This window comes from Halichondria panicea, chromosome 13 (assembly GCF_963675165.1).
Source record: "Halichondria panicea chromosome 13, odHalPani1.1, whole genome shotgun sequence".
NCBI lineage: Eukaryota > Metazoa > Porifera > Demospongiae > Suberitida > Halichondriidae > Halichondria > Halichondria panicea.
The window spans coordinates 6,370,263-6,387,040 of record NC_087389.1 but is presented as its reverse complement, the minus strand read 5'-3'; the positions used below and the strand labels follow the sequence as shown (position 1 = coordinate 6,387,040).

At 41.6% G+C, this 16,778-nt stretch overlaps 5 protein-coding genes and 1 long non-coding RNA gene across 14 annotated transcripts in view; 2 read left to right on the top strand and 4 right to left on the bottom strand.

Moving 5' to 3' along the window:
* Nucleotides 1-3,664, bottom strand: part of LOC135347118 (uncharacterized) — a 29,680-nt gene extending 26,016 nt beyond the window's left edge. The window contains exons 1-5 of one of the 6 annotated variants that reach the window (XM_064544996.1): nt 3,650-3,664; nt 2,287-3,329; nt 1,437-2,016; nt 1,230-1,271; nt 552-741 (exon numbers count right to left, since the gene is read on the bottom strand). In XM_064544996.1, the coding sequence (XP_064401066.1) occupies nt 552-621 (70 nt within the window). In that variant the 5' untranslated portion in view covers nt 622-741; nt 1,230-1,271; nt 1,437-2,016; nt 2,287-3,329; nt 3,650-3,664. Of the gene's footprint in view, nt 1-551; nt 742-1,229; nt 1,272-1,436; nt 2,258-2,286; nt 3,395-3,649 lie in introns of those variants that run through there. The other 5 variants (XM_064544995.1, XM_064544999.1, XM_064544998.1 and 2 more) reach the window with 5 other exon arrangements.
* Nucleotides 3,665-4,043: 379 nt separating this feature from the next.
* LOC135347127 (uncharacterized) lies at nt 4,044-5,943 on the bottom strand. 2 transcript variants are annotated; one of them, XM_064545014.1, is made up of 4 exons: nt 5,755-5,943; nt 5,158-5,282; nt 4,792-4,954; nt 4,044-4,245 (listed from the first exon to the last, which is right to left on the bottom strand). In XM_064545014.1, exons 1-4 carry the CDS (start codon nt 5,909-5,911, stop codon nt 4,136-4,138), a joined length of 555 nt encoding a protein of 184 aa, XP_064401084.1. In that variant the 5' UTR covers nt 5,912-5,943; the 3' UTR covers nt 4,044-4,135. The 2 variants fall into 2 exon arrangements, with proteins under 2 accessions (XP_064401084.1, XP_064401085.1); XM_064545015.1 differs by having other exon boundaries at nt 4,798-4,954.
* A 180-nt stretch (nt 5,944-6,123) lies between these two features.
* Nucleotides 6,124-11,639, top strand: LOC135347120 (calponin homology domain-containing protein DDB_G0272472-like). Of its 2 annotated transcripts, XM_064545004.1 has the most exons (11): nt 6,124-6,267; nt 6,343-6,420; nt 6,478-7,560; nt 7,609-7,834; nt 8,587-8,676; nt 8,814-9,068; nt 9,277-9,412; nt 9,657-9,771; nt 10,049-10,289; nt 10,507-10,616; nt 10,964-11,639. In XM_064545004.1, the coding sequence occupies exons 1-11, from the start codon at nt 6,174-6,176 to the stop codon at nt 11,509-11,511; spliced, it is 2,976 nt and encodes a 991-aa protein (XP_064401074.1). In that variant the 5' UTR covers nt 6,124-6,173; the 3' UTR covers nt 11,512-11,639. The 2 variants fall into 2 exon arrangements, with proteins under 2 accessions (XP_064401074.1, XP_064401073.1); XM_064545003.1 differs by having other exon boundaries at nt 6,478-7,834.
* Nucleotides 11,581-13,548, bottom strand: LOC135347125 (S-adenosylmethionine sensor upstream of mTORC1-like). Its single transcript, XM_064545012.1, has 3 exons — nt 13,388-13,548; nt 12,396-12,793; nt 11,581-12,117 (listed from the first exon to the last, which is right to left on the bottom strand). The coding sequence occupies exons 1-3, from the start codon at nt 13,476-13,478 to the stop codon at nt 11,641-11,643; spliced, it is 966 nt and encodes a 321-aa protein (XP_064401082.1). The 5' UTR covers nt 13,479-13,548; the 3' UTR covers nt 11,581-11,640.
* On the top strand, nt 13,523-16,715 carry LOC135347128 (uncharacterized). Of its 2 annotated transcripts, none has more exons than XM_064545017.1 (3): nt 13,523-13,694; nt 13,928-14,077; nt 16,466-16,715. In XM_064545017.1, exons 1-3 carry the CDS (start codon nt 13,529-13,531, stop codon nt 16,627-16,629), a joined length of 480 nt encoding a protein of 159 aa, XP_064401087.1. In that variant the 5' UTR covers nt 13,523-13,528; the 3' UTR covers nt 16,630-16,715. The 2 variants fall into 2 exon arrangements, with proteins under 2 accessions (XP_064401087.1, XP_064401088.1); XM_064545018.1 differs by having other exon boundaries at nt 13,606-13,747.
* LOC135347131 (uncharacterized) lies at nt 14,615-15,678 on the bottom strand. The gene is made up of 2 exons (XR_010398279.1): nt 15,456-15,678; nt 14,615-14,884 (listed from the first exon to the last, which is right to left on the bottom strand). It is a non-coding gene; the product is annotated as an uncharacterized LOC135347131 (long non-coding RNA).
* Nucleotides 16,716-16,778: the final 63 nt, after the last annotated feature.

Sequence of the window (16,778 nt, the reverse complement as noted above, 5' to 3'; positions counted from 1 at the left end):
CTTATATACCGTATAGCGCGAAATTTTCGAGGCACTTATATTTTGTGGATTGGCCTCTAAAAGTATTTCGTTGCACAATGTTCGCGGAATGACTGCTTACCGGAAGCCACGCCTTTAAATATTTGCATGATAACAGGTAATTCTAATTAAAGAACACTTTTCGTGGACTTAATTTTCGTGTGGAATTCTAACCCACGAAATCCACCAAAATTAAGCCCCTCGAAAATTTCGCGCTATACGGTACTATACCTAGAGGGGTGCTCATCTCATAGCTGGATAAGCAAAACAATTGTTTTTGTGCATGTGCAATCAAGCTTGCAATATCAAACCACTAATCATATTCATAGTAATTAAGGCTGATAATGTAAACACAGTAATCACTAAACTATGCACAGGTACAGTCAAATTCCTCAGTCACCAGATATTCCAGTTATATGGTACTATATGCGAACGAAACAGAAACTTTAATTTGGCAAGTTGCTACAGGTACGAGTGATTGCAACTATGAGCATCAACACTCACTGTACTAGAAAGTTCCTTGCTCCCCTCACCTTCCTTTCTCTGCCTCCCTCGTATCCTAGCAATCTCATTCTCCGTGTCATGTATCGACCTCTCATACATTTGTATCTCTGAGACACACTTCTTGATCTTCCCCTCCACCTCCTTCAGCTCTCCCTGCAGCTGTCTCCGGTCTTGGTCAGTGATGTCATCAGACAGTCTCTGTTGGAGGGCAGCTCTTCTCTGGGGGAGTAAAGAATATATATACGACTGAATGAACATTCCACCAAATAGAACATGCAGCTGATACAAATCACTACTGCACGTTATAAGGTTAACAAAGTGCGTACAATTCACATAACTAAATATAAAGGTCAGCAACCATCAACCAGTAAAAGTGGACTTACAGGGTGTCATACAGGATCTTGAAGTAGAGGGGGGGAAATGAGAAAAGTAACCAGAAAGTGTTGCTAAAAAAAGGTCAACTGTTATTTCAATACCCAGCTATGGACACTCAGTCATAATTAAAAGGGGGGGGAATTGGAGCTAGGGGAGGGATATCCCCCCTTTCCCCCCTGTATGACACCCTGACTTATAAAACATACACAAAGGTAGACAAAAAGCAACCATTCATCATACAATGGACAGTACATGTACACACATTGTCGTTCTGCTAGACTACGTGTACCACTATTACCACGAGAGTAGTAAGTGCAACTGTCAACACTCACCGTCTCGTGACTCTTCAGTTCACTCTCCTCCCTAGCCTTCGCCTGAACAAGGTGAACAAGACAAGAGTGGGTTAGACTGTGTGTTTGTGGTCACACATTATGAGTTGTCTATAGGTGTAGCTACGAGGGTCAGGTAAGGATATGAGACTATTACAAACTGAATGCACATGAGGTATACGGTATGTTTGCTAACATTGTTTGACTCACTTCCTATCATTGCAGATATTCAGTAACCATGGAAATGTAGGGAGAGAAAAGAATATAATCACAAACCTGTACACTATGATGTCAATAATTTATATTACACGGCATGTTCTCATACGTACAACTCAAACATTACTGACACAAGTACAGTCACAAGTCAGTGCAGTGTCCCGCTCACCTTCTGTTTAGTCCAATGAGACACCAGCGTAAGACACACATGGAAACAGAGAGAGGGGGATGATGGTAGGAGCAGTGAGTGCATTCATACATGTCTGTATACTGTAACTTACCCACTGTTGTTCCAGTAATCATTAGCAGTAGTCACATTAACAAGCAGTAGGACATGGACATGTAGAGAAATGAACATGTTCAAATACACGAATGCATTCACACATGTATACATCAATTATTGCAAGTACACGTCTGTACAGCATGAAACTATCAAGAGCAGTACCAATCCTAAATAAAGCCACACAATATCTGCCTTCATGCAGTAGTACATGTACACAAGTCAGTCTAGTTTAATTTGCCATTAAATATATAATGCTCAGCTAGCGCACACTGACAATAATAAACTCACGTCCTGTTGTTGAGTAATAGTCCACAGAGGGTACATGTGAGGAGAGAGGGATATGAACACACTGGTAGTAACTCAGTACACACTGGCTAGTACACACACAGGTACTTAGTACTAGCAATGGCAGATAATGGAAGGGTCAGTGGGTGGGTCAGTGGAAGGGACGGTAAACGGTACAACAAGCATCTTACATGATGTACAACTTTGATACGTATGATTTGTTTGTCGTACAATACAACACACGCACTCCATGAGACACACACAATCACAACATACCTCAATGTAACCCTGAGACACATCAAATGGTACATGTGAGGGAGAGATTTAATCTTAACACACATACAAGACATCAGATCAGTTGAACGCTGGTGTGTATGGGACTGACTACACATAGCAACAAGTGGAATACATCTAGACCTGGCACATTAAAGCTCTTGGGAACAATCTTGAGAAACCAAGAACTTAATTAGTTGGGGAATTTACATGTACACAATGTACACGATGCATGTACATGTGTGGTATTTCTAAATTGTGCGTAAAAATAATGGGACTACGAATAGTACAAGGTTACTGTTCGGAAATTTACGTACATGCAGATTTAGGAAAGTTAGTCAGTACAAACATTTTGGGCAAGTTTGGAGCATGTGTAATGTGCCCTGGCCTACACCTGGGGTAACCACAAACTGGGAAGCTGATATCGTCCTCGTAGCCGTGGTCTACCCTATACGAGGGAGAGGGTCAGCTCTAGAGGACAAGGGACACACGCTAATGATGCTAGGTAACCAGTACATCCGTACACATTGCAGCTGAACCATTTTAGTGTGTGGACATTGAGTACCCATAAGAAGCTCACCTCCTACAGTAGTCCAAATCAGTGTGTGGTCCAACATAGGAATGAGTGTGTGCATGGGAAGAGACAAACACGATAATGTACCAACTTAGATGCATATTCTATGAACCAACAAAAGTATTAAAAGTACAACCTAATAAGTTTTGTAGTTGGCAATATGCAAATTGAGAGATAAAGACATTTTACGATTTCCTACAATTAGTGTAGGAGTTCCTATAGTAACCATTAAAATAAGTGTACACGTGCAAACAAACTTACCAGCTGTTGATCCAGAGAGGGAGAGTCCACAGGGCAAACACGTGGGAAGATAGTAAATGAATGATTACGAGGTTGAATGTGATCATACTAAATATTTCCCTATATAACACTATGGCACTGCACACACACAAGAGTAATAATGGGGAAGTAGAAACATCACAGAATATGCAACAGACACTAAATACTCTGACAACACACACCAACTTACAAACTGTTGTTTCAGAGGGTCAGTCAAAGGTGAGGTGGAGATGCATGAAATGGAAGGAAGAGAACATTAGTGCAGTGATAGAGTACACTGGTGATGCATGACACAGGGGAGGGGAAACAATTGTGGACAGCCAAACATGCAGACTGAAACACCATGCATACTTTCAGGTACTACTATACGAGTAGATCTACTGGTCTCAATTAAGGAATAGTATCACATTCAGTTATCCGTATGTGCTCTTCTTTACACTGTCTACCTCCTAACAACAAGTGCTCAGAGCACAAGCATGTCAGCTTGGTAGAATGTGATTGCACACAACGTACCTCAATCAATCCCTGTTGTCCATCCAGAGAGAGTGGTACATGTGGAGAGAACAACAACATGAGATAAAACACCTCACACTGACAGGGTAGAGTGTAGGCACTATACTGTGATGAATGAATGATGCCAAGTGTGTTTATGGGTGGTCAACAAGTACATATAGGCACTAGGAGAATGCACTGATCATTGAGTATCTATCTATCATGTGAATATCATACCCTATCATAATCAGTCAGTCCATCCTCCATCCACTGTGGGGAACTAGCAGCATTCAGTGTTGTAGATTCAGCCATTATCAATCTCAAATTAGTTCTTTGTTGTTCAAGGGCTGTTCAAAGAGGGGCGTAGCTTGTAGGTTAAATGAGGGAATTCCCCACAGCATAATTTTTATTGTCATAATTATAAATTCTTTTGTCAAAAAATACAAACATGTATAATTATAGTGCAAACACAGGGACACACAACGAGTATATAGAGAGTGGTCAGTATCACAGTAATACACAACAACTGTTATTCTCAGTGTCTGTGTTTGAGTGGAGGAGAGGTGTTCGCTCGTTAGTGGCACCATTGGATACCAGCTGTCGACTCTCCCTGTGATCTGCATGGCAAGGGTTGTAAATATACAACACAGCATGATATAAACTACATGCAGCGTTTAGTCGTGATAAAAGAAATACAGTGAAACTTGTCTATAGTGGTGGCCCTAGGGCAGACTATATTATAGGGGTGACCCGCTAACACAGGTCCAAACACATGGTATTACCTAGTTGGGCGTGGCTCGACCGTCCCCTGACGGGAGGTCAGGTTGCAAGCCTATCTGGGATTTGTTCTGCACCACTATAGTGGCGCCCTATCAAATTGCAGCATTTTTCACGTGCTTGGTTAACAGTTCAACAGAACAAATCCCAGATAAGCTTGCAACCCGACCTCCCGTCAGGGGACGGTCGAGCCACGCCCAACTAGGTAATACCACGGGGCGCATAAACCTGGCCAGCAGTAATACATGTGTAGAGGGCAAGCTAAATAGACAGCATGCTGAGGTTTTACATACAAATTAGCAAGCGAGCTAGCTTGAGATGCTTGTAACAGTATAGATACATGTACAGATAGACTGCACTTTGAGGGAAGTGTACATACAACGTACATTGACCTGTGTACTCTTTGTCCAGAGGTCCCTTCTCTGCCACACCCCCTCTCACCCCCTCGGCCAGGGCCAGTTTGGGCAGCTCTGGGATAGACACGTTCGTGGGTGTCACTGTGGTCTCAATGCCATAAGTATTAGTGGGGAGGGCTTCAAAATCAGGGATCTGCGAGGAAGAGGTGTGTGTGTGGGTGTGTGTGTGTGTGAGGTGTGTGTGTGTGTGTGTGTGTGTGTGTGTGTGTGTGTGTGTGTGTGTGTGTGTGAGGTGTGTGAGGTGGGTGTTTGTTACTTGACTACAATACTGCTCACTTTACATAGCAACAAAAATTGACGCAATAAATCAGGCACACAATAACTAACTATACTGACCTCTACCGAAAGGTCAACATCTTCCTCATCTTGACTGGACATTTCATACGGCTCTGGTGTATGAAAACTTGCTGAGTCAGCAGAAACAGCCGATACTGAATGATTATCATCAGCATCAGAATATCCTGTCATCAGAAAACAAAGTACATTAATTTTATAGATTACCATAATTAAGGCGACCCTCCAAATATGTGACACCTGCAAGCTCAGGCAATGTTCTGACGTACCGACAGCTACGTTGAAAATTTTTTTTTAATAGTACGTCCTAAACGGAGGTAATGAGACTCAGAGCTACCCTAGTCGATTGTAGCCCACTAGCAAATACCTGTTTTTAAGCGGCCTAAAATCGATTAGAGCTACCTCTAATTAAATGCGACCCTCTAATCATGACCTGTAAAGACTTGTACTTGTAAGACTTAAAGGTATATAATTATTATGGCCCGTATTTCCGCTAGTACTTATGTACACGTGTAGCATGGAACAAGCCTTGTAGACATACCAATATAATGGTTTCCCCAGCCCATAGCTCAAAGCTAGCTAGAGTCAATGAAGTGTGCATAAATCACAAACTGACAAAAATTAATGTCTTAGACTTACCTTTTCTGATACTGACGGTAGGCGTGGCTTGGGCTGATACGAACCCCTCGCTACTGCCAGAGAGTACAGAGCCTAGGTCTCCTTCACTGGATGTCATATCCACACGCTGCAATCTCACATCAAAGCCAAGAGAAGACGTTTCATCAACTGTAGCCATTTAATGAGAGGCAGCCACGCCCATCTTTATGGATGATGATGTCACCGTACCCACTCAGCCTATAAAAGATGGGTGGGGCTCTTGCCTTCTGGCCGAATGTTTGCTTTTATAAAATTAATTATGTGTTACACTAGAGCAATATCGGCTAAAATGAGCAGCTGCAAGGCCAGCCCCGCCCCTCTTCTTTTGTGCAATCACCAGGATCTCAGCACCTGTAGCTAGTGCACTGATATGATAGTCATAGCAACTCAACCTCAGGGAAATGGATTCTCTAAGGAAAGATATGCTGTCTCTTGCAGCTATTGTGCTGTTCTTTCTGGCGTTTGGAGGAGCTTCAGCAGCTAATGTGGAACAAGGTGAATTAATTAATTTTCATTTTGCTTGCATAATTATAATGAGGTTTAATATCCCCATAATTTGTCATTGTACAGATCGTCTTGCTCCATATATCGGCACTATGAAAGGCAGTCACCTTTTGAACAAGCCTGAGGAAGCATCTCTTATCAATGGTAAAACTTTATATAATAAAAATAGCACGCTAATCAAATTCATAATTATTCCCGTAGATGCTACTACTAGAAGCAGACGTGATGTGTTGAGACCTATCAAAAAGTTGCTTGGATTGATACCAAAAGATGATTTGAAAGCAGAAGAGAAAAAAGTGGAGAAAGAAATTGCTGTTGTAGAGACGGCAGAAGAGATGCTTGAGTCTGATTTAAACCGCATGAAGCATTCTAAGCACAACTCTGCCGATCGTGAGAAAATTAAAATTGAAGTAGATGCCTTGAAAAAACTTGATACTGATCTGGTGAAACGAAATGAACTAATTCAAGACACAATTGAGAATGATGATCAATATGAGAACATGGAGAATGAAAACATGCAGAATGAAAACATGGAGAATGAAAACATGGAGAATGAAAACATGGAGAATGAAAATATTGATACAGAGTACAATTATGAAGGGAGGTTTGAACAAAGCGATTCTGAAGAATATTCTCTCAGTTCAAGAGGTGAAATGGATAATAGCATGAGCAGAAGTGATGAAGACAGCAGCAATAGTGATGACAGTGAGTATGACGATGAAAGTGACTATGACGATGAAAGTGACTATGACGATGATGATGACGAGGATGAGTATGAGGATGATGAGGATGATGAGTACGAGGATGAATCTGATGACAGTGATTATGAAATGAGTATGAGTGACTATGATGATTCAACTGATCGCAAGAAACGAGCGGACGATGGGACGAAAAAGAAGAAGAAAAATCATTGTCGCAAATGGTACAGGATAAATAGGAAGAAACTGATGGAAGAAGAGAACCAGAAGAAAATGGCAGAAACGGAAGCAAAGATAGAAAAAGAAAATAAAAAGAAATTGATGGAAAAGGAAAACAAGAAAAACTTGATGATGGACAACAAAAAGAAGATAGAAAAGGAGAATAAGAAAAAGATAGAAAAAGAAAACAAGAAGAAAATTATAGAAAAAGAAGAAAAGAAGAAAACGAAAGTTAAGGAACACAAGAAAAACAAGGAAAAGATAGAAAAGGAAGACAAAAAGAAGACAGAGATAGAAAAGGAAGACAAGAAGAAGGCACACCACCACGTGCACAGTGATTCAATATCCCTATCATCTGATAAAAAATGTATGTTGACACTTGATGTCGTAGCATCTTTGTACAAACCTTCTTCAGACAAAATGAAAGTTCACAGTCGACGTAAACAGCGAGAGGCAGATACAGTACGTATGAACATTAGATCTCTGATAGGGAGAATATTGGCTGGAGTGCGCAAGGCTGAGAAGGGGGAGGGGCTGAGCCTATCAGAGGCACGTGATTTGCAAAAAGACGTTTGGAGTTTGGAACAGAAGGAGAATGAAATCATAAACGACTTGATGGCCGTCGCTAATGGAGGAAAGCAGTAAGTCAATAATTGCACATTTCATACTTGAGACTTAACTACTGTGCATGTACAGTGGACGTAGCTCTGTTGATGCATGTACAGTGGACGTAGCTCTGTTGATGCATGTACAGTGGACGTAGCTCCATTGATGCATGTACAGTGGACGTAGCTCTGTTGATGCATGTGTACAGTGGACGTAGCTCCATTGATGCATGTACAGTGGACGTAGCTCTGTTGATGCATGTGTACAGTGGACGTAGCTCCGTTGATGCACGTGTACAGTGGACGTAGCTCCGTTGATGCATGTGTACAGTGGACGTAGCTCTGTTGATGCATGTGTACAGTGGACGTAGCTCCGTTGATGCATGTGTACAGTGGACGTAGCTCCGTTGATGCATGTGTACAGTGGACGTAGCTCTGTTGATGCATGTGTACAGTGGACGTAGCTCTGTTGAACCTACCATATAGCGGGTATATTTCAAGGGTATATATAAACTTTCGCAGAATGACGGTTAGAGTAAGGTTTTTGCAGAATTAATTTTTGCGGAATAGTAGCCTTTCTGCAGCATGCGATATTAAATTCGTGAGTATAATAATTATGTTCACGGTAGATCTTGATCAGCGAGAACTACGAACATTTATACCCTCGAAGTATACCCGATATACAGTATCATCATACATTTTTTCCTGAGTCCATTTTTTTATTGCATTGAATTTTAAACGATCAGTATTCATAATTCAGTGAATATGTAGTCCTTCTTTCCGTGTAGACTGGACGAGCTAGAGATGAGAGTGGCTGTAGTCCAGTTACTGGAGGAGCTCGACTCTAAACTAGAGCGAAGGATATCTGAGCAGAAACTGTTAGTCTAACAAAAGAACAAAACAACTCAGTGTATAGCAGAGCAGTCTGTACCATTTTTATCACACTATAATTATTAACACGTTAGCTACTACTACTACTATCATTGTATAATTTTTTATTAACCATTATTTTCAGACATCGAGTATCTAGAAGTGTAGCTCAACCTAAAACTCTAACCAAACGAACTGCCACTTGGGTGAGTGCTCTCATGAATCAACAGGATGTGGAGGTGATGCCAGTGGAGACTCCAGCCGATAATGGGAAGACCTACCATCATCGCAACGGACAGAAGACTGATCGTGAGAAACGAAAGACTCACAAACATCACAAGACACACAAGCACAAACCTCACACAAGTACAACTCCTGCAGGACAAAAGGACCTGAGCAGGTAATAAACAGTTTACATCCTATAAGAGTTTGCAGCCTAGGTAAGCTATAATTATTGTGTAGCTGAGCTTGGTGGTTTTGTGTCTGGCGCGGCGTAGGTGCCTAGGCTACGGTGATAGCAATGTACAAGTAATTATAGGTCTAGTAAAATAATATTTGTGACGTTTTTGCTCGGTAAAGATTACAATGTGTTTTGTGTTCACACTCAGGTGTGCTCGGTGTGAGGAGATGGTGGGAGAGGAGGTGTGTGGAGGGAATGGCAAGAACTACAACAGCCTCTGCCATGCTGTCAACTGTGGGGGACTCCTAGTGGATGATATTAGAGTGGGACCTTGCCGTGTGGATGTGAGTGCTTATAGCTAAGCCCCCTGTCTTCCCACTATGCCGTATAGCTGGATATTTTCGTGAGGTTTAAATTTTTGAGGTTTTTTAAGGAAAAATTAAAACTGGGATAAACTCCCGCGCACTGGTATGCTCTTGGTGGATGTGGTTTCCTGGCATTTAAAACACGATGTAAATTGACTCCTAGTTAAGAATTCAGTGATTCATTCTGTAGCTTGTCAACTCTAGCCACTTGTATTGTTTGTAGGATGTGTGTGCTGGTGTTGAGTGTAAGGATGGTGAGTGTGTCCCCCTCACAAATGGCGTCTGTCTCTCTCTATACTCTGCACGCAAGAGACTATCCTGCAGGCAGTACATGTGTGGTATGTTCAACGTCATTTCTTGTAGGACACCATGCATATTCCAAATCCACACCTCTCTACGTACCATAATTATAGCGGGTAATTTTTGGTGTTACAAATTTTCGTACGAACGACACATTTAATTTTCGTACAGCTCATGCAGGATAGGACATAAAATCTAATGCAATAGAATAATTTCGTAGTTTCAATTTTCGTATGATACTCTTCAATACGAAATCTACGAAAATTTTAACCATACGAAAATAACCAGCTACACGGTAAATCCATTCCCATTCAGTATCTGAGGGTGCGTGTACATCAGATGTCCATTCCCACGTGTGTGGTGTTAATGGCAAGACCTATCCGTCCCTGTGCTACCTCCACAAGGCTGAGGTACAGCTTGCCTACTCTGGTGTCTGCAGACCAGGGTTGTGCAGAGGGAGTGTGTGCGGTCGCGATGGAGTCACTTACACATCTGTCTGCCATGCACGAGCTAGTGGCATGAGAGCAGACTATCCTGGAGACTGCTTTGCAGAGAGGTGAGGATGGAATTGTACAACTATCTAAAATGTTCGGAAGTTACCTTTGATGGTCGATATGGGATTTTGAACTTTTTGCAGCTTTTCATACTAATTGAAATTTGTAGTGCTCAATAATTTTGTGTTCAATTTCCATTTTCAGTGCTTGAAAATTTTTGCGCTTTTGCTGAGGATAAAGCTCAACCCAAACCTAACATTTTATTTATTTCCCCTCCAGTAAGTACTCCAAGGTCCATGGCTGTGCTGATATAATGACAGCTGGTCGCTGCCCCAAACTACCGTGTGATCGTCCTGTGCGTCCTAAAGACTCCTGCTGTCCCCTCTGTGGTGAGTTGTAGTTACATTAGCTAACTCTCGTGCATGCATGGGCACGGTCAAATCAGCCCCACGTCCTAAGAAAGGCCAACTGCAAGAAGCCAGGCACCAATATACAGTTATTTGAACGCACATAATTTGGGTTTGGATGGCCCCAGTTTCAAGTTTCAACATTTTCTGCATGCATGGTATAGCTAAAAGCTTTTTCAGTGGTTGTTTTTTGAGGTCGTTTTCAACAAAAAGCGTGGGCATCTCAAAGAGATTACAAACGGTACGCAACGTATTGTTATAAATATTCCATCTGTTTATGTCTTTATCTCAGAAATGCTAATACATTATTACTTCCCCGGCCTATGCAGGAGGTGCGCTGGTGGTCCACCCTGACACTCAAGCTATGGCCGCTCTTATCTCCACATGGAAGGATATCAACCACATGTACATTATTGAGAACTTTCTACGCAAACTACTATCTCCTAAAGCTTCTAAAAACTGTGAACTATCCGCTACACTCACCAACACTGGCAATATATCCGTGGTCCTCGAATCTTTGAAAGGTGGTGATTATTCTATTTGCACAGCGAGTGCTAAGCAACTAGCTAAAGAGATTAACGGACATTATCCTGCTCTGGAGGATAGCATGCTACGACCAATGGCTAAGACGGCAGCTTTGTTGGGAGCTTTGAATCCACTGGAGCAAGCCACTAACTGGTTGCAAGATACTCAAGCCAGTATAGTGGGTGGTGTCCAAGGAACGGTCAGAGATGGTGTTAAGTACGCTGACCAACAAACCTCAGATCTAGAAGACGAGCATCTCTATGGCAACAGTGGTAGCCTACCTACGTATACTGGTAACAAACTATTCAATATTGTACTAGCCTCAGGTATCATTGTCATGTACCTTGTTTAGTCTCACAGAAAAACAACAACTTTATCTCATGTAATTATTAATTATTCTGCATTGTACATAATTAGTATGCAACAAAACATTATTATTATGAAATTGAAATTATTATGACTATGATAATTATGTTTGGGTTCAATATTTATTATCTGAGTCTTCGTCTCTAAAAGGTAGCTCATGAAATGTCTCTTGATCACCCACTGTATCCATAGCAACAACGGTCATATCCTCGTCTCTAGTAGCGTCCTGTGGTATAGCCAAACCATCCTCACACACACTCCCCACAGTACGGCGGCATTTACTAAATCCCATACAATGCAAATGTGTCTTCTTTTCATATCTCCAGCGATGAAATCCAATTGCTTCGATATTCTCCTTCCACTGTTTCATTAGAGCAGCATGTCTGTTTTGATGGGATTTGTCGGGAGTGATGATCAGCAGTGTACCGTGTAGTCTTAGGGCGGTGTGTGCGTTGAGGCAGCACTGTAGTCGTTGCTGGGGGCTGGGTAGGTATGAGAGGAGGAGAGAGAAGATGATGACATCATAGTGGTCTGTTTTAATGAGGGCATCTGGTGACGGAACGAGTGTGAGAAAATCACATTGGTGGACAGCCTGTGTGTGTGTGTGTGGGGGGGGGGGGGTGTATGACCTTTCAAAGAGCTACACAATGCACTTTTAATTAGCTATAGAAATGGGCCCATTTCTGAACAATATCTCTATAATTATAAGGGGCAGACTGGCCTTTTGGGTCATTTCAACCCAAAAACAATCACTGATCTAAACACATTCATTAGATACAAGGGCAAAATATTTGTTTAATTGTGAAATTGACGTTTTGTTGGTGAACTATAGAACGCATAAATTACATACTACACAATTATAATACATACCTCATCAGCTGGTGCTATGTCTACTGCAGTCACTTCAAACTGTGGAAATGCAGCAAATGGATTATAGCAGCTCCCAACGTCGAGTAGCCTCAGCCTCCGACAGGCACACTCCTGCAACACCCCCTCAACCTCCTCCTCAGAGGCTGGGAGATCCTCTACTGGTGCTATCGTAGGCATCCCGTGGTGTAGACGTCGTAAATCCTTCAGCAGTAAGTTTTTAAGTACATCTAATTTGAAGTATTCATGGCAACGATCCACACACCATTGTATCCGGTTAGTCTCGTCCATTTTATTAGCCCAAGGGCCTTTAGCTAAAGCGGCCATTGCTTGTGAGTAGGCTGAGAGTGTGTGTGTGTCAGTGAGGTGTGTACTCCATTGAGCCTCCACATCACTGCTGCCTGTGCATGCATGGAATTAAGAAAGGAGAAAAGGAATTGTTGCCATCATCACATATCAGGGTACAGTGTAACCCTCGTAGTTAACGGGTACCCTGGAGAAAGGCCAACTGTAGCAGGTCCCAAATAAATATGCGGGACAATCTGTCAGCTAGCAGGGACCACCTGTGTGGATTCTTTAAAAAGATATTTATAAAGAGATTCCACCAAACACACACACACACACACACACACACACACACACACACACACACACACACACACACACACACACACACACACACACACACACACACACACACACACACACACACACACACACACACACACACACACACACACACACACACACACACACACACACACACACACACACACACACACACACACACACACACACACACACACACACACACACACACACACACACACACACACACACACACACACACACACACACACACACACACACACACACACACACACACACACACACACACACACACACACACACACACACACACACACACACACACACACACACACACACACACACACACACACACACACACACACACTACTCCACTAATAAGCTACCTGATTTGAAGTCCCTCCTCAGTTTGGCATGGACCTGCTTCACAATACCAGCTAAAGCATCCTGTTCAGAGCTGCTCACTGCTCCAGCCATGACATGTGTACACCAACCAATGACATTTCATTACCATTATTCACAGTCACATGGTTGCTGACACAGACCCAGTCAGCAGTTCCAACCCTGTGTACGTGTATATGTTTAGGACTAGTCTGCTACTGTTAGTCTCTCTCAGCAAGGCATCGCGGCACTCTCAGCTTTACTCTGTCAACAGATATCATCCTAAAGGTTTCCTCCACACCTCAGCAAGCAGTAAGTGCCGTGTGTGTGACTCATGGGGCAAACCAGCAGCTCTGAACATCAGGGTGAATATATCTAGCTAGCTAACTAACCAGCTGCTCTTATGCTTCTGTTAGTGCATGTGTGTATGTATGCTGGAGGCTCTGTGTATATGTAGCTAGCTAGCTGTGTGTGCTGGTCTAGTGTACGTCTGGATCTAATTATTGTCGATATCTTTACACACCCACACCACACACACACTTCAGGAATGGCGAAACAATTTGTTGAAGATAAGATAGCCAGCAACAAGGTGGTGGTGTTCTCCAAGACCTACTGTCCATTCTGTACCATGGCCAAGCAGTCCATCAGAGACGCTGGTCTGCAAGACTTTGCTGTCGTGGAGATCGAGGATAGAAGTGAGTTGCAGTTGAACATGCTTCAACAGCCATAACTCTGTAATACCATAGATGATACAGTACTGACGTGGATGTGAAACGTTTCCGGATTCCGGTATTCTGCTTGAAGCTATCATAGTAACGAGCATATCCGAGGTAATTTACTAGTTTCCGTAAATTAAGCAATTTGATCCAAATAAACGCCGAGGAAATTATCGAGGTTATACCAAGCAGCTGTGTAAGTGAGTTGGCAGAACTGGCCAGAGACAGATAAAAGAGAATCTATGTATTAACAGAAAGGATATTGATGCTGCAAGTGTATTAAGCGAAGACAGTAGTAGTGACTGTGAGGAGGTAGAATGAGTAGAGGAAGTACAGTCCAGTGCAAGATGATATTAACTATTCTATAATTAGTCTAGTAAATAGTCTATAATTATTATTTTATAGTAGATCTACCCCTGTACCCATGTAATTATATCCAAAAAGCAAGCCACTCAATGTTGGTAGCATGCATGTAGATCAAAAGAAGTGTGGCTGACTCGTAACACTAGCATGAGATAAGCAAACGGGTGAAATTGTTGATGATCTGTACGTGTACGTGTACGTGTACATGCTAATAATTATTATAATAGTCTTGAGAGTATTAATTTATAGTACACGATAAACTGTTTCTTGATCGTTTACGAAGTGGCTGTGAGAGAGACACATTCCAACTTGCCGGTTCGAAATTCCTATACAAGTGTAGATACATGGCACTTGAAAAGAGGTTGGACGTTAATGCTGTCTTCACCGATGGTGTTGCCTAGAGAAGTAGCACTCGAGTAGGTCCTGGGATAAATTTCACTTGATAGTATAATTAGCTAACATTTGGCAATTGATATCTTAGCTCAGCGAAAGACAACACTGCAATTTGGAAAGTTAATGACATGTACATGTACGTGTGAACTTATTGATAGAAATCATAATTGTAGTTGTAATAAGAACGTAGCATTAATTTTTGTTTAACAGTACATGTACATGGATTTTACATATTTTTCTTGAGGCTGTATTTTTCCAATAACTTTACTGTATGCTTAGTTAATAGATTCTCCTGCTGCATCAATACACGAAGGTTTTCATCAGCTAAATATGCAAAAAGTAGGCTCAACAGGTTTAGAAATAACCTCACGCAAAAAGTGCAACTAACTCATGCTTTAGCCCTTTCTATAGCACTTAAACTTTCATAACAGTTGTCAAACATAGATTCTCCTCGTAGTTTACAGTGTACTTCAAGTATTACTACTGAATGGTAACCTGAATATTTACTGTCCAAGCCAAAAATCTCACACAAAGCATTTTTACAGGAAAATTTATGCTAAAATATGATATTCTCCCATGAGCTTAGAGAAACTAGTCTTACCTACAAGCCCACTGCAAGTATCAATGTGTGCCGGTCATTTTCACCAGTTTTCAGACACGGAACACTGTTTACTACGCTCTGGTTGCTATATAAACATGACAGTTACAGGGTTTCTAACATAATCTGCTCGTTACGATGATAGCTTCAGACAATTCCCGTGGACCCCTCCGGATACTAGGCCGTTTCACATCCACGTCAGTACTGTATCATCTATGGTAATACCATTGATCCAATGTCAAGATTTTGAAAGCTTAGAAAGAGACGTTTCAAATAATCCATAACTTATTTCGGCCTTGGACCATGGTCAAATTAATACTCGAAAATAAAATTCGAAAGTTCGCAAAAAATGTAGTAATTATAACTTTGATGATGACACCATTAATATTTGAATGGTCTCTACGTCTTTCTAAGCTTTCAGAAAATCACAGCTGGTACAGTACTCAAGTTACAGCTGTTATGGAACCTCTTCATAATAATTTGGACACCTTCACTAGGCTTTTACATGTATAGTGAACAAGATGTTTTATGTACACAGAGGTGACCTTCCTTTGTTGATGGGTTGTTTTGTACACGAGTGTTCATTTGGGACCTGGCCTTGGATAATTATACATGTAGCAGTTGGTCTTTCTTCATGAGTGGCCGGCCGTTAATTCACTGTATAATTATAGATGGTCGATAATGGATAAGTTGATCTAAACAGAACATGTGCTAAAAAAGCAACAGAATACATGTCTAGTCCTATATTTTGCTGGTGAAAAACCTTTGCAAAGGAGCCAAATCAGCAGAAAACTTAACGCTTTGCGATCTAACTACATGTATTGTGTTCTGGCAAGGATCATGTGTTTAACTACATTGTATTCGTGTGTCGTACCAGTTTTGGTTTTTGCGGTTTTATTGTAAGAAAGTGTTTAACACTCGCAAAGTTATGTTCGATGCTCGCAAAACATTCTAATAACAGTAGTACATCTTTGTATAGTTCAGTTTTATCCCCTAGCTCTATTCCCATACAGATGACTGTAGTGCCATTCAAGATATGCTCAACAGTATGACGGGTGCTCGCTCGGTGCCACGCGTGTTCATCGGTGGCAAGTGTGTGGGTGGAGGCACGGACGTTCAACAACTGCAGAAAAGTGGGAAACTCGTTGGCTTGCTTAAAGATGCCGGCGCTTTGTGACTAGAGAACAAATTGTAAACACTGACACTTTATTTTATTGTGCATTTAGAAAACTGTTATGGAAGTACATGTGTTAATTGAATCTGTTTGAATAGAAATTGGGCTTTCAACTACAGCAGCTAGTAGACGAAATCGATCAAAAAAGTCTT